At 41.8% G+C, this 16,849-nt stretch overlaps 1 protein-coding gene across 1 annotated transcript in view; it reads left to right on the top strand.

Annotated features, from left to right (window-relative positions):
• Window positions 1-802: 802 nt before the first annotated feature.
• CEP120 (centrosomal protein 120kDa) overlaps window positions 803-16,849 on the top strand; it is a 52,359-nt gene continuing 36,312 nt past the window's right edge. The window contains exons 1-10 of the mRNA XM_015416221.1: window positions 803-887; window positions 2,753-2,909; window positions 3,889-4,003; window positions 4,852-4,993; window positions 6,123-6,265; window positions 6,648-6,845; window positions 7,949-8,173; window positions 8,335-8,539; window positions 10,966-11,143; window positions 16,134-16,283. Coding sequence (XP_015271707.1) covers window positions 839-887; window positions 2,753-2,909; window positions 3,889-4,003; window positions 4,852-4,993; window positions 6,123-6,265; window positions 6,648-6,845; window positions 7,949-8,173; window positions 8,335-8,539; window positions 10,966-11,143; window positions 16,134-16,283 — 1,562 coding nt within the window. The 5' untranslated portion in view covers window positions 803-838. The remainder of the gene's footprint in view (window positions 888-2,752; window positions 2,910-3,888; window positions 4,004-4,851; window positions 4,994-6,122; window positions 6,266-6,647; window positions 6,846-7,948; window positions 8,174-8,334; window positions 8,540-10,965; window positions 11,144-16,133; window positions 16,284-16,849) is intronic.

Raw genomic sequence — 16,849 nt, 5'->3', positions numbered from 1 at the left:
CAGGGTCCCAGTTAATTACTCTTTGTGTTTCCTAATTAAGGATATATCTGTCCATCAATCTCCAATTTTGACATAGTTATTTCCTTCACTATGTTTCCCCAGAGAATTAAATCCAAATGGTAACCATACAAACTAAGCTTGTTATTCCTGTCTGGTCCTGGAATCTGTTAAACATCTTCATTATGCTGTATGCTAAGTTACTGCTCACCGTCTACCTATATGTATGGACTGGTAACTTCCATTTCATTGTATCTAAAGAAGTGTGTGTGCACAAGCACTTTGTTGGTCTAAAAAGTGTCACTGGACTCAGGCTCTGTTCAGCTGTGCATACTGTTATTCAACCCCCTAGCATCTGGTCCCAGGAGGGCAGATCGTGTCCCCTTCCACCCACCCATTGTGTTCCTCTCCTAGATGTGAAATCAGCTGCAACGCCGACAGGTGACGCTGCCACAGCTTCATTTCGTTGCCGTTCACGCCTCTGAATCGCCATAGAGTGCAACACGCGGAATTGTTAGACTAGGTTTGCTTTTAGAAGGCCGTACTGATGATCCGGAAGTGATTGGGTATTCCGGAAGTGCCGTTCTCCGTCCGTCCTTCTAAATCTCTGTGTCTCCTCCAGCGCCAGCCTTACGCCTTCTGGTTGCTAAGCGGCAGAGGTTGTGCTGAGACCGAATCTGAAGCGCCAAAAGATACCCGGCTGGCGGGATCAGCGAGTGGTTTGCTGGACTGGATGTTGGGACCCGACTCGGAAGGGCAGTCTCAGGCCTGGCGGTTCGCTCAGTTCCGCTAGAAGAGAGACCTCCGTGGCTCCTTGGTTGGCAGCTAGACTGCCTGGAAAATGGGCTCCAAGTCCGACCAGCTTCTGATTGTGGTTTCAGTCCTAGAAGGTAAATTACAGAGAAGCTTCGCGTGGAAGGGTCGGGTGGGTGAGAGAGAAGGAGCAGAGGAACACGCGTGTGCTGCGCACGCTGCCTGTGAATGGCCTCCCGGGGGTCGGTCCGAATGATTACCCCTGGCCAGATCAGCAAAAAGAGATGATTCACTGAAGCACCTTCCTTAAAGCACGCGGAAGCTTTCCAGTTATCCCGAATGCCAGATGAAGTATTCCACATAACCTGAAGGTTTCCTTACTCTTGTGCGAGTTTGAAGCTCTTCTGTTGCTTATTTCTGTTTACCTGAACGAAGTACTGACTAGCGCCGCATCTTTAGCTCAGTTCTTCTTAAAAAATGTGTGCTAAGAAATAGTAATGACGAGAGCGTTCCTGAGCATGTCTACAGTGTATCTTTTTCTAGTGGCAACTCTCCCTTCCTCCAACATAGTTGTGTAAGAATGAAAGGTTTCCAGGTCAGAGGCTGCACCAAGCAGTCTCGAGCACCAGTTTCCTTTTAGAAATTTTCTCTATGGTCCACCACTTAAAATTAAGCTTTTCTATTTAAGTAGCTTAACACAGTACTATGATATAGCAGGAGAGAATATTGTTGCACCGTTTCAGGTTGCACCACTTCTTCAGGTTACCATTACTAGTCCTACAATCAGCTGGGAACATCTTAGTAGGGAATCCAAAGGGATGGTGTGCTGTTCCTGTATTTATAGGACAGCACAGTAAGACTGCTTAGTAAGTTATATGGACACTGTGATGTTATGGAATTAGAGATTTTGATCATTATTGCATCCCTTGGTAATAGATGCTTACCAGATATATCAGTCGTATATTAATATTACATGCTACTTGTTTATTGTGAACTGTGCTGAGTAAAAATTTTCCATAGGTGAAAATTATTAAAGTAGGTACAGCCATCTCTTTAACAGTAGTAAGAGAGTCTGTGCAGATATATCTAGCAGGAAAAAAATAGGTATTGTATTTCTGCTCATTCTTTAGTTGTGTTTTCCTGATTGTTGACACATCAAAACAAATGGCTCGATTCTATGACTGCTTTCTTAGGAGTAAGCCCCTTTGAGTTTACATGGGCTTGCTACCATGTAACTGTGCATGAATTGCAGCCATAGTGTATGTTTATGGTTCAAATGGTTTCATAGATCAAAGCCAGTTTTGCTGTGATCCATTTTTGCCATGGACTGATTGGTGTAAGGATTCCTTAAGAATCATCCATCCTTCTCCCTTTGATGGTCATGTTCTCTAATGCTGAATTGAGGCAGGTCTATGGGAGATATGCCTCAGAACAGCTTTGCAGCATTTGGGCCAGCTTCTGTAACATGCTTAGAAGTCCAAGATCATTCTGAAGTATCATGTCTTCTTTCTGTGGAATAACATTAGTTCTGCTTTTACCCTAAGCCATATACATAGGCTATAAGGCAGAATAAATACATAAAATGCAATGGATTATAAAATAGGCATTTTTTGTCCATAACATAAATTATGTCAGCAGCTTTAAATCCTAGAGCTTTCTATACAGAATATAAGGTGCTGGTGTTGACTTGTGTGAAGTGGGACTGACAACCTTTAAGACAGTCTTGGTAATTTTCATGCCCTTTCAGGATCAGCTGAATGTTTGTTCTTGTGATTTACAGTACTGGAGCAATTACATTACAGCCCCTAACGTTTGGGTGCTTTTATGAATGCTTGTTTCAGCTTTGCAGGCCAGTCTTAATTTTATTTCGAGGGGCATCCTAATGAATTAAAATGAAGTCAGCAGGATTTACTTCTGAATGTACATGGTTAGAATTGAGCTGTTAGACTACCAATAGTTTATGCAGTTACTTCCAGTTAAATGCAGGTCTTTCTTTTCGCAGGGCGTTATTTTCCCAAACGTCCAAAGCATAAGCTTGTGGTAGAAGCCAAGTTTGATGGTGAACATCTAGCTACAGACCCTGTTGATCATACAGATCAACCTGAATTTGCCACAGAATTAGCTTGGGAACTGGACAGGAAAGCACTTCATCAACACAGGTTACTCAGAGTTTTCTAAATCCCTTGACATTTCAAATTATCTTTTCAACTGAAAATATTGTATGCTATCTTCAATTTATATAGAACTTTGTGGATAATAATTATAATAGACTGTACTTGAACATACAAAGGATGAAATAAAGGTTTCTGGCAATGAATTGGGGCAGTCACTGAGAAGAGCCATCTTTGTTGCCCTGTGCCTTCGGTCTGTCTTCCTTGAATACAGTAACTGGCATTATTTGTCTAGAGCTCATTGCATAGATTAGAAGCTTTATGTTCATTATCTTTTTCATAGGCATGAGATTAGATTGTAAAATTAATAAAGACATATTTTTGTTTGGTATTACTGTTTTGCCTTTCCCAAGCTTGCTGTTTAGTGTAGTGATTAAGAGCACGGACTCTAATCTGGAAGAACTGGGTTTGATTCCCCACTCCTCCACATGCAGCTGCTGGTGTGACCTTGGGTCAATCACAAGTTCTGTCAGAGCTGCTCTCTCAAGAGCAGTCCTCAAAAGAGCTCTCTCAGCCCCACCTACCTCATGGTGTCTGTTGTGGGAAAGAAAAGGGAAAAGAGATTGTAAGATGCTCTGAGACTCCTTCAGGTAGTGAAGGGCGGGGTATAAATTCACTCTCCTCCCCCCTCCCTCCCCCTCCCTCTCCTTCTCTTCACAAGCAATGTATACTGTCAGGGAACAATGAACTTCTTTTTTTGCCTTCAAGTCACAGCTGACTTATGGTGACCCTGTGGGGTTTTCAAGGCAAGTGACGTTCATCGGCGGTTTGCCATTGCCTGCCTCTGTGTTTTGACCCTGGGCTTTCTTAGTGATCTCCCATCCAAATGCTAACCAGAGTTGACCCTGCTTGGCTTTTGAGATCTGACAAGATCAGGCTAGCCTGGGCTATCCAGGTTAGGGCACAAATTGGTATAAATATTTACAAATCTCTACTTTTATTAAATTGCATTTTTGTTTTCTTGCAGGTTACAGCGTACACCTATCAAGTTACAGTGCTTTGCTTTGGACTCTTTAACTTCTGCAAAAGAGACTGTAGGCTATATAGTACTAGATTTAAGAGCTGCTCAGGAGAAGAAGCAGGTATTATTTACACCATGGTTTAAAGAAATCATTGTTTTGCATCAAATATCCGGGTGTAATTTTTTTAAATTTATAAATCAAATAGCAAAATTTAACTGAGGTGGAAAACCTTTGCCTGAGGTGTACAATTTAAGACTTAGCATATCACTTCATGTTGACTGGTCAAATAAACAGATGCTGATACATTAAAAATACTAGTATACATAGCAAACTAGTCATATTGGAGAGAAGGCATAATAGATTGGAGTAATAATTTCTGCCAAAACAAAACTGGATATAGATATATAGTATGGAAGAAAGCACTGTCATGAGTACCCCCTACATTCTGGAGGGATACATCCCAGACATGGCATTAGTGTTGTGGCAGCAGCAGAGCTGTCTCCTTGCAGAACGTTTTCCATGAACAGATGGGAACACAGTTGAGTGTAGAATACTAGCCCAATCCCAATATGCCAAAGAGTGCCTGTACACTGTTTATTTGTTGCTGTGTTTATGGAACCCTTGGATATAACTTGGTACTTCCATAGGTTATCCTTTTGACAAAGGAGGAGAGTATCCATGAGTACCCTCAGGTATGACTGGGTTACTTCTGTCTTGGTCTCTTGCTTTTTAAAAAAAAGCAAATCTATTTTGATTTAACTAAGTGGAGGAAATTGCCTCAGTGGAATAATTCAAAATCTTCCCATAAACAATTGATATAATTTCATTTGTAGTGCAGTGGTATGATGGCTCTGTGTTAATTGTAAGTATAATAGCTTTGCAGTTTTATCTGTATCCTATCTGATAGCTACGTTGTGTATTTATTTTTACTTTTTTGTTTTCTTTTCTTTAAAAAAAACTATGTGCAGGCGCCAAAATGGTATCCTTTACTCAGCAATAAATATCCAAAATTTAAATCTGAATTACAGCTAAGTGTAACATTAGAAACTGATACCAAAACATCAGTGGATGGTTTTAAAGCAAAGGAAGCACCTCCCAGAGATATAACAAGTGAGTAATATAATGAGATCTGCACCAGTTGGCAGGAAGTTATGAGTTGTTCAAGGTATGAAGATATCCTTGTTAATTATTTGGAAATTCACTATACTGATTATCTGCTTTCTCTTTTCTCTGTTCTATTAATGCCACCTCTTTACTTTATAGTCTATGCAGTATTCTCTAATATGATTTTTAACCTGTCATAGAAGTTTCAAGCTTAGTTACAGAATATTAAGCTTAAGAAAATACCATCCTTCTTCCTCAATTCAAACGTTGATTCTGGCTTCAGTAATATGTCCCAGGAAAAATAATATATGCAGCCATTCTATTTTGTCACCTTTTTTCTTGTTTTCACTTCCCCCTTTTAATTTTTCTTATAACTCTCTATTTCAAAGCTTCTTTAAATTCTTTTGTCAAGAACAGTAAAGTACAACCTCAGTGGAATGTTGCAAATGGTGAGTTTGCTTGCTTACATCTGTCTCCTTTATAGCCTGTTCTCTTTTGCCAGCTTTTGTCTTTTGACTTACGGTCATATAATAATAAAATCAAACTCTGAAAAAATAAGGATGCTAGGCTCACACAGTCTGTAAACATGGAAAGTGAAACTGATGATGTTCTCATATTTGTTTGGCGTTCCTCTTGTTTGCTTACAGAAGAAACTGATGTGGAGACTTGATGATGGAACAATTTAAGTTTAGACATCATCATTAGTTTTTTTCAGTTACTTTATGATAAAATCCTTACAGTGGCCTTGTAACTACATTAACATATAATTAGTTTAATTTACCTGTATAAAAGTCTAGCACATATTGTATTTGTTAATAACTCTATCCTCCATAAATTTCACCTCAAATTACTTTCCAACACTTTTATGTGGTAGATCAAGATGGGTAGCCATGTTAGTCTGTCCATAGCAGCAGAAAAGAGTAAGAGTACAGTAGCATCTTAAAGACTAACAAAATTTGTGGTAGGGTATGAGCTTTCATGAGCTTCAGGTACCTGAAGAAGCGAGCAGTGACTCACGAAAGGTCATACACTACCTCAAATTTTGTTAGTTTGCTACTGGACTCTTACTCTTTTCTACTATATATGTGGTAGTTTTCTCTACAACATAACAAGAGAATTTGTTTATATTTTGCAGTACCTCTACCTGGGCTGGACCCCAGAAATCTTGTAGCAGTGTTGAACAAAGAGGAAGGATATCATCAAATTGGACCAGCAGAATATTGCAGAGACTACTTTGTTTTGTCTGTTACAATTGCATTTGCTACACAGTTAGAACAGGTAACAGCATGAATTCACCATTTTAGTTTTTAGTAGTGTTTATAGGTTACAGAATATTAACATGTGGAGAAATGTGGTTGTGATTATTCTGTTCCCCTTCCTGCTGTTTAATTTTGTTATACATTCTTTTAAAATATGTTTGTTTTCATAGTGGGTCCCATTTAAAACCCTCATTATGGGAGCAGATTAGATGAGTGACGATTCTTATGCAACTTAAGTTCTGGAACTCACAGGTTATATTGGTAGCTTTATATTGTTGATACTGCGTAAACATTTAAAATTCTGAATGATTGGAAGTATTTGTTGAAATATGAAGAATTAAGAACACTCTCAACTGAAGGCCTGTGGTGTTTCAGGGTTTGCTTGTTTCCTTTTTGTTTAGCTAATACCTACCACAGTAAAACTTCCAGAACAGCAGCCGGAGTTCTTTTTCTATTACTCACTATTGGGCAATGATGTGACCAATGAACCATTTACTGACTTGATCAATCCAAACTTTGAGCCAGAGCGGGCATCTGTTAGAATTCGCAGCAGCATTGAAGTTTTAAGAGCCTATTTTTTAACTCACTCTAAATTGCAGGTGAGAATTTTCTTTCTAGTTAAATTAGTTGCATTTGCTGTATTTTGCACAAAAAGAGGTCACAGACTTCAAAATAAAATGTATCTTTTGCAATTAAAAGTATGGGGAAGCAATTAGAATTGCTGTAGTACTGGCAGAATTCAGTTAATATACTGACTCATCCAGCTGTGAATATACAAAGTTTTAAGACTCTGATTGTTGCTGGTCACTATTTCCAAAAATGGGTGTCCAGAAGAAGTGTTCTGATTTTAGCAGCAGCTATTCTTATGTCTCTGGAAGCTCACAGGGAGGAAATGAGGATGGTGATGATTTTTGCTCCCAGCATCTCCAGTCCAAATTGCCATTGTATATACAGGTTCCATACAGCTTTTGTTAGACCTGCTCTCCATGAATTTATCTTATGCTTTTAAAGGCCATTGAAATCAGTAGCTGTTGTCACATCTTGAGTGTAGTAGATTCCAGAAGTTAATATGCTTCTGAACAGGACAGAGAATTAAAGTCTGAGTTCCTTCTTCCCACAGAAGTGGAAACCTAATACTGGTGTCATAAAGCATGCATGCTAAAGTTGTGGACCTGGAGAAGAATGAGCTAAAATTTGGCCTTAGCATCTGAATTCCACAGGCCCATGCATGCTTGGGGCATAAGGGCTTCCCTGTTCCCTTCGGTAGCGGTTCTGTGTGGCCATGCCACCATATGTGAAGAGTTGCCAGCAACCACTGTAGCGAATTATTAAGCCTGTGCACATTAGTACCTGTGAAACTCTGGATGAGACTGCAGGTTTGTTAGTGAGTCACATTAACTTTCTAGAATTCATCTTCTGTGTTCCTTACAGAGTGTGAATCCTGACTTGCCATGCACAGTAACATGACCACTTCAAGTCTGTTGCCTAATTTTGACACAGAAACCAGAGTCTTACAGAATGAGGCAGTTTGGGAAAGATTAGAATCTGCTGTTGTGTTAGATTGCAAGCTGCTCTTTTCTTCAAGAACTTGCTATTTCTACTTAATGATTTGCTTTTGTGAAGTATCAAAATAATTTAGTGCCTATACAATTAAATGTGATTCAAACTTCAACGGTTTTCATGGTGCTTTCTTGGAACACAGATCCATCTGTGCTGTGGGGAACAATCTCTGGGAAGCACTGAAATACTTCTTACTGGACTGGTGAAGAAAGGAAATGTAGATATCTGTCAGCAACCAGTAGCTATTGAAGGAGCATTCATTCTTGTGCCACCTAATAGAGCCCGGCAAAAACTGCCCCTAGTGCCTCTGGATATGGCACCCACTCTTGGGGTATCAATAGCTCTACAAAAAGATAATGTTTCTCAGGTACAGCTTTTCTGTTCTTATGGTTTTACTTATGTATAAATGTAGAGATATAATAGGAAATATAAACACTAAGTTGCAATATTAGTCTTTTGTGGATAACTTTACATTGTCCACAGAATGAAATTTACCTTTTAATTACAGCACTGTATTGTTTCGTTTAGCCTATTGTTCAAGGAGTTACAAAGGCTGAACCTGAAAAAGTGAAGAAAGCTTTGTCTCCAACACGTGATCAGGAAAGGAGTCCTGAGAAAAGTTCTCATAACGCACCACCTCAGACTCATCATTCTCCTCCCACAAAAGAGGATGCAACAGAAAGTGAAGTGGAAAGTATTCAGTATGACAGGAATCCAAAGCCGCAGAAAAACGGTTAGAGTTGCATAGATATTAGTGCGTATCATTCTGTTAGTCATCGCTGATCCCAGTTCTGATCATGAAAACGGACCATGAACAGGGGTCACCTACTCAGGGATTCCCCAGGTATGCAAACAAATATGACTCTGTAAATTAATCAAGAGGAAGAAACGCCCTCAAAGTCAGCACAAAGGCTGAAAAAGTTCTAGTCAGTTAAAGGAGGTGAAAAGGTGGCCAGGTGAGTGAGAGATGGAAGGAGACATTTTGCGGTGGAGATTAGTGAGAAGTACGATAGGATACTGTCAACGCAATACAATTCCTGATATTTCTAGTATTGAATTGGCAATAAACAGTGGTGATTCCAATATTTCACTACCACTAATATTGGAATTAAATCAGGGGGAGTCCTTTAAACGCCAGTTTAAACTGTGCACTACACTGTGGTTGGCCTGGCCTCTAGAGGCAAGCAGGGGCGACATTTGCTGTAATTGATTTTTCATGTTTTAAAGGGGTTGTGGTGTCATGGACCAGCTCCATACTCTCTAGCTGCTTCTGGGAGGGGAAGTGTTTTAGTTTCACTCGGTAATTTTGAAAAGTGCACGGTTATCGTTTTCACTGCATTTTTGATATTGTTCCAATGTCCCAACTTTCCAGAATGGTAACAATCCTCCCAATATTTAATCAAAATTATCATCATGACATTCCAGACTTTCTGCTGTGGAATTAAAATGATAATTTTGAAGTGCATACCCATAGTGAAGATGGATTTCCAAATCCCCTTTCCCCGAGATTCCTTGCATGCCCCCCCAGCTTTTAACCTTCAGTTTACAATTGAGACAGCCAATATTATTTATTTATTTATTTATTTGACTTATATCCCGCCCTCCCTGCAAAGCAGTCTCAGGGTGGCTTACAAACCGTGTAAAAAAACTAAAACAAGAAGATTTATAAAATCACAAAATCCTGTCCCGACGGCGGGACACCCTCCGCCCCCACACTGCTGACGGGACTCCCAGTGCCGCCAGAAGACCCCTCCCTGGGTCCTCCGCTGCTTAACTGGGACCCGGCGAGAGCCAGGGAAGAACAGCCAAGGACAACAACCTTGGCCAGAGAAATGCCGTCGCTGCCCCACATGCTTTCCTCGAGCGGCGGCAGCAGGAGAGCCGGAAGTAGTGCACTCGCCCACGCAGAAACAACTCTGCCGGGCCTGTGGCCCAGCGCAAGGGCCTGCCTGCGTATCCGAGCCCAGTGGCCCAAACGAAGCCACCCAGCGACGCCCTGCTCCAACACGGAAGGAGTAGTGGGGACCATGGCCTCTTCTGAGGGCCGGTGTTCTCAGCTATGTAGAGGGGTGGGGCCAGGAGGAAGGAAGGAAGGGACGAGCACAGGGAGCACTGGGGGGAGCGGGGAAGGGATAAAAGGGCAGTGACGGGGCCGGAGATGATGCCCTGGATTGGACAGAGCTGCGCCCAGAGAGAATCAGGCAGCTTGCCATCCAGAAGGAGCGGGTCGACAGGGGCGGTGACGCAACTCCCCTTCTCCGTTCAGGTGTCTGAGGCCCCTGCTGCCCTGTGAGGTGGGACATCAAGGTGGCGGAATGGGCGGAGTTGGAGGAGTCCAGCAGTAGTGAGGGGGAGTCATACGGATCTTGTAACAAATCCTAAATGCAATAAATTATAAAGTGCTAGTACAACTAATATAATGATGACCGATGTTTGCAGCAATCACAATATACAGACAGCTGGTCTGGGTTGTGTCAGGCTGTTGGTGGTATAATACTATTGATATTGATGTTTTGTATTGACATTGGTGTTGGGACCAGGGCCTCACTCTAAGTGGTGCAGCTTCTTAATCAAAGGCCTGGTGGAAGAGCTCTGTCTTGCAGGCCCCTGTCCCGTGGGGCCCTGATGTCCCCTGGGAGCTCATTCCGCCAAGGTGGTATAATACTATTGATATTGATGTTTTGTATTGACATTGGTGTTGGGACCAGGGCCTCACTCTAAGTGGTGCAGCTTCTTAATCAAAGGCCTGGTGGAAGAGCTCTGTCTTGCAGGCCCCTGTCCCGTGGGGCCCTGATGTCCCCTGGGAGCTCATTCCGCCAATATGGAGCCACCACAGAGAAGGCCCTGGCCCTCATCGCAAATTAGCCAATTTGTGGAGGGCTGCTTGAAATGTTAAAAGCAGTTCAGTGCGTACTTGCTTGCCTTGAGGATCAAGCTTCTATCATGTGTCATAAAGTATTTGGCAATAGCCTATAGTGGAATGTAAGTAGTTCAGAATCTAGTTTTAGAGAGGGAAAAGTTAAATTATATCTGAAATAGTATCGACAGTATAGATGTGAGTTAAGAACTGCATTACATAGCTGTGAAGAGTGTTGAAGATATCTGAAAGAACAAAAGCTAGTTTTTAAAGGTAAACATACTGTTTGTTTATCCTTGCAGCTTTGAATACTCGAGTGCCTGCATCCCAGCCTCACCATGTCACTGGATCTGGTACCTCTGAGCCTACTACAGGGCAAAAAATTGCAGTTCCAGCAGTATCTCATCACTTCTGCTTCTCTCTAGATTTAAGATCAGTCCATAATATGGATGCTGGCTTTCCTGTTAATTGCATCTTAAGGTATAACATGTTTAGTTAATAGTTCTATGGAAGAAAGGAGGGTGATTTTTGTTGTGATTTTTCACTTTGAAAAGTACAAGATGACCTTTTGTGTAGAGCTGTGATTCTGTCCCCTGTATCCCATGGAATGGCTCCTAGAGTGTGTTGCTAGTTTTAGATGTGTTGAGGTTTAACACAAATAAATTATTTTCTTTTTTTCCCAGTTCAGAGATTTCCTGAGATGACTTTGTTTTTGGTGGATTCCCATATATTTGGGGACTAAGGCAATGGAAGTTTTTTACCAGGCTCGCAGACTGGAGATTTGTTTGGCCCTTATATACGAGGCAGTTGCTTGCAGAGATTCTTTCCCTCCCTTGTCTTTGAACTGGCATAAGACAGTGGAATGAAAAAAGCAGGAAAGCAAACCTTTTCACTTGCTTTCAGACTATGGTTAACTGCATCCATATCTTGTTGGAATATAAAAATCTACAACGTCAACATTTAGCTACATGGCTTGGAGTTAACCTAGATTATGTGCTGAAAAAAGATCCATGATTGGATCTCGGATATGAAACTTTGTTGCTCAACACAGCTTCAGCCAGTGCCTGATTCAGATCTGTGCTGTAGTGTGAGTAGCCAGAAAGAATTAAAAAGACCTTTTTGATGCCCCTTTATCCTCTCTACTACTCTGTACAACCTCTCTTATTCAGGTTATGGGGTACAAGTAGGTCAGGACTTCATACTCGCCACCCTAGTCCCTTTTAAAATCTACAGAAAGTCATGACCATCTCGCACCTTTAATAAGCAGTCCTCACTCAACAGAGCTTTTGGGGTTGGGGCTCAGACACTGTTCCAATCATTTGGTGCCACCATTCATTCATGTCCTATATGTGTGTAGACCGAGGTATTAAATTGTGTGTGTACTTCTTTCCCTTAGACATGCAGCCCGCAAGGTTAATCAAAACAAGAAATTTTTATTCATAAGAACAAAACACTGTGGAATGTAAAGTCTAAGAAACAACATTTCACATCCATTGAACTTTTGAACTGACCTATACCTACAACTGGGATCCTTTAGTTACAAATTTACTATTTTCAGCCTGTTCCAAGCAGCTCTTCTGTAAAGTTCCACTCAGTCAGAAAGCTATCTTTTCACCTCAGTGCTTAAGCTGTCTACTTGTCCCCTGCTAACCTCTGTCGTTCCTCAACTGTTGTTTTTTAAGTCTCATTCTCCGAACTGTACGTCCACTCTCATTGGCTGCTGTTAAGGAGAGGCTGAACCTATCCTATCCATCATATTTTCTTCATGTGCCATTTTAGAGAGAGAGAGAGATTGGATTTATACCCTGCCCTTCACTACCTGAAGGAGTCTCAGAGCGGCTTACAAACTCCTTTCCCTTCCCCACCCCACAACAGACACCCTGTGGGGTAGATGGGGCTGAGAGAGCTCTGACAGAAACTGCTCTTTTTCAAGAACAGCTCTTATCAGAACTATGGCTTGCCCAAGGTCATCCAGCAGGTGCAAGTGGAGAGTGGGAAATCAAACCCGGTTCTCCCAGATTAGAGTCCGTGCATTTAACCACTACACCAAACTGGTGTACACTTAACCACTACACCAGTCTGGACCTGTTTTCCCTAGTGGGAGATGCATACAGATTGCCTGTAAGTTGCCTCCAATAGGCAGTAGGGGAAATTGTGCCAGAGAAGAATTAACTAGGGCTGTGCAAGGGAAAAAAATGACATTTTTCAGATTTGGGTGTATCCTACCGGAAAAATATTGGTAAATACTAAATTTCCTGAGTACAATACCGGTATAGTAATCAGATTTGGGAAATACTTGGTATTTCTGAATATATTTGGGTCTATTATACCCACGGGGAGGGGAGGGAGACCCAGAAGGCATGTTTAAATGCCTTCCCTTCCCTTGCCTCCCCGAGCCCCAGGTGACTTCCACTGGTCAGTTTCACTCCCCGCTGGTCAGCTGTTAGGTTTAGGCCATTTAAACCTAACAACTGACAGACGGATGGGAGTGAAACTGACAAGTGGAAGTGGGGACGACTCAGGAAGGGAAGACAGAGAGGGAAAGCATGTTTAAATGCCTTTCTTTTCCTCCCTGAGCCAGCGGCCTTCTCTCTCTTCCTTCTCTCCTTGTGTCCCCCCGCTGCAGCAGGGTGGCTCAAGAGAGGGAAGGGAAGGCATTCCTCCCATGTAGGCCAACCAGTGTGGCAGTCCGCCTGTCAGCTGATCGGTTTACAGGGGAGGAAGCCATTTCAGCCCTCCCTTTCGTTCCCCTCACTCTGGAGCGGGAGGAGGAAACAGAGCGCTGAAATGATTGCCAGGCAGGCATTAAAACCCAACAGCGGTTCTGCCTGTCAGCTGTTAGGTTTAAATGGCTGGCAGCTGGGTTTCCGTATAGCTGAATGAACCCGAATAAAAGCTGGATAAAATTGGCGTTTTTCGGGCTCAGCTATATCGGTAGGCAAATACAGATCTCCTAATACAGATCTTATCCAGCCGCCCTGAGCCCGTTGGGGCGGGCGGGGTATAAATCTAATAATAAATAAATAAATAAAAATAAATACATGATACCCCCAAAATATTGCTAGGGTATTTTTTGGGTATTTATCCAGCTCAGTTTATACTGAATGCACATCCCAGAATCAACCTTCTTTTCCACTGCACTGCGGTCCTTGATTCCCTTTCTCGCAGAGACAGCTGCTACTCATCCAGTAAAAGTATACGGGAGATCTGCTCATGATCTTTCAGTATCTCATCTAGTTTGACTCTTGTTTGAAAGCATCAGTGTTGCATACTATCATCTTTTTTGCAAGACTGTTAAAAAGTACGGCTAACAAGGAAGAAGGGAAATGGCTAAATGAATGTATTTCTTTTGCTATGTGAGATTAAGCGTTTAGCTAAATTGGCATTCTCTTTGCTCATAATAATTTAATTGAACATTGAGAAATTGGAATGAAATTTGGATACTATTCTTGCTTTCACTCTGAATGCCCTTTTGTTCAGAAAGATTCCATATAAAAATAAATAAAATATCAGCTTGCCCACCTCACTGATTTTCAGAAACAATAGGCATGTTATTTTGTTTATCATGGTCTACCAGTCCTAGCTCTGTTTATGTAATAGTCAAATACTTCTAGACATAGAAATTCTAAAAATATTCAGGACAACTTGCTGCATTTCAGTATGAAGCTCACCTTGTAACTAGGCGGCTACGAAAGATGTGTGGGATTTTTGCCTCCTTCCTGGTGCCATTTCCCTGCACACCTCCCCAGTAAGTTGCTCTTGAAGGTCAAGGTCCACCAGGGATAGTGTTACCTGAGATGATAGGGGCTGTAGCAAAAAAAGGTGATTGGCACAAATCGCTGCAACACTACTTGATTCGTGTGCGTTAGAGCCTTGCTCTAGACCTCCAAGCTTCATCTTGTACTGTTCTTGAGGGTTCTACTTGGAACATTCAGTGGTTTATCAGGAAGCAGTGGGTAGTGGATCTCTTCACAAAGTTACTCCATTTGCAGAAGGCTTGGATTCAAGGGCAGTGTGTTGTTTTAGACATAGTTTGTTCTGTTTTTTAAAGCAGTTGTTTATTTGCTCATAAACTATCTATACAGGTAGATTTGAGGATTTATTGCCCTCATATTAAATACACTGGTTCTGTTTTTAGGTTGCAGCACAGTGTTTCTTTAGAAGTGTAACATGTTTGATTTCTCATACTCAAAACTTGGTGTATTTTCCTGTTTTCTCTTACCACAATAGTTTTCTTGTGTAACAATGCTAGTAATGCTAACTAAAAACAAAAACCTTGTAAGACAAGGCAATTTGCATCCTGCTTTTTGATGCATTAGAATACGAGTATGGCTGTTGATTTCACAATACTTTTAAGAGTGAAGTTGTGCTCACCTTGAGTTTAAGTACTGGCCTTGTGTTGTTAAGCATCCAAGAACATGTACTCAGTCTTCTTCCAAGATGGACCCTGTAAGTTCCAGTATATTTGTTTGGATGTCAGCAGTTCAGTGCATTTCTTCCTGTTGTAGTAATGTTTTTCTGAAATGTGTCTGTTTTAAAAATAAATATCAACAACTAACATCCCCATCTGTGGATAGCTAAATCTGCAACTTGGGGCCACATGGAGGCTAAATGTTTAAAAAGTTTTTAAAAATACAGAGGATTTAAATCCCCCCCCAAAATTAAAAAAACAACCCACATTGTCTCTGCATGGGGAGACAATGCACTTACCAGTGGAGTTGGCAGTGGTAGTCGCCATAAGTTTCAACTCTGGACCCAACAGCCATGGCAGAGGATGCTAGGAGTGGCTGTGGGTTCAGCTGCTGCAACAGTAGACTTCGGGACGGAGCAGCTTGGTGCCCGGCTGCTGCTGCAGCGGATGCTGGGAGAAGCTCCAGGTGCAGTGGTGGGGGTGAACCACAGGGAGAGGCTGTGGGCCTGGCTGCAGCGGCGCTGAACACAAGGAGAGGCTGAGTGCCTGTCCGCACCGGTGAAGCAGTCTGGGAACTGCTCCCTGCTGGGCTGCCATGGCGGAGTGCTCAGGAAGGGAGCCACTTGGAGCCTGGCATCAGAGGACTCCAGGAGAGCCTCTGGGGCTGGCTGTGTTGGTGGAGGAGGCTGGGAGCCTCTCTGGGCTAGGAACAGCTCCCACATACCATCGCTGTTGCTGCAGGTGGGTGGTGGGACGTGGAGTTGCAATGGGGTGGGAAGAGAGATGGACCCCCCCCCCCGGCAAGTGTTACTGGCCTCCAACTTGTACTATTATTTATTCTATAAGGATCATGCTTTTCAGGAATGCTTGATCATTTGCTGACCCACATGCATGCACTGAGTTCTGTGTTTTTGAATTAATGGAAGTTTCCCATAATTTCCACATTTTATGTTGGCATTATGCCATTAGTATAGTTAGCTTGGAAGACTTTTAATTAAAAGATCTGAAAATTACAAATTATGAAAATTTAACTTGGATTTTCCCCTCCTTCCTCAATAGGTATTCATATCCATTTTTTGGCAGTGCCGCACCTATTATGACAAGCCCTCCGGTAGAAGTGAAGAAAAACATGGAAGTTTTTCTTCCTCAGTCCTACTGTGCATTTGATTTTGCAACTTTGCCTCATCAGCTTCAGGATACTTTCTTCAGGTAGCACCTATGCTGCGACTTCTGGTTTAGTAATAGAAGTGTATCTTTTTATGTACTCATGTCTGTGAAACAATATTGACAATATTGAACAGTTTTGAAGTTACAGGCTAAATATCTGTTACAGGAAAGACCATTTTGTTCAAATAGTGTATATCATGTGAATAACTTTGTATGACTCATTCTGTTAATGAGACCTGCTATAGTAATCCAGGGTGGGATTTTTTTTTGCCATTTTATGTTCTTAACTCTCTGGGAATGATCATGCTCTCTGCACAGAGTCAAGATGCATAGTGTAAAAACCCTGTGACGATCAAAATATGTGCCCGGTCCTCATTGTTGTGAAGAAGTTCAACTGTTCTTCTAGATCGGGGTATCAAACTCTTTTGTTATGAGGGCCAGATCTGACATAAATGAGACCTTGTTGGGCCGGGCCATGTGTGTCATAAAATGTAAAGCCATGTAGTGGACACAGACAAACACAATTAAAATTATTATTTTTAAAACTTTAAATAAAACATGCCTAAAACACTTAGGAATCAGTGAACCATTATATCTACTACTGTGGC

This window comes from Gekko japonicus, unplaced genomic scaffold (assembly GCF_001447785.1).
Source record: "Gekko japonicus isolate JY-2015 unplaced genomic scaffold, Gekko_japonicus_V1.1 scaffold549, whole genome shotgun sequence".
Classification (NCBI taxonomy): domain Eukaryota; kingdom Metazoa; phylum Chordata; class Lepidosauria; order Squamata; family Gekkonidae; genus Gekko; species Gekko japonicus.
Note: the sequence above shows the minus strand (reverse complement) of the source record. Positions and strands in the feature narration are given on the sequence as shown.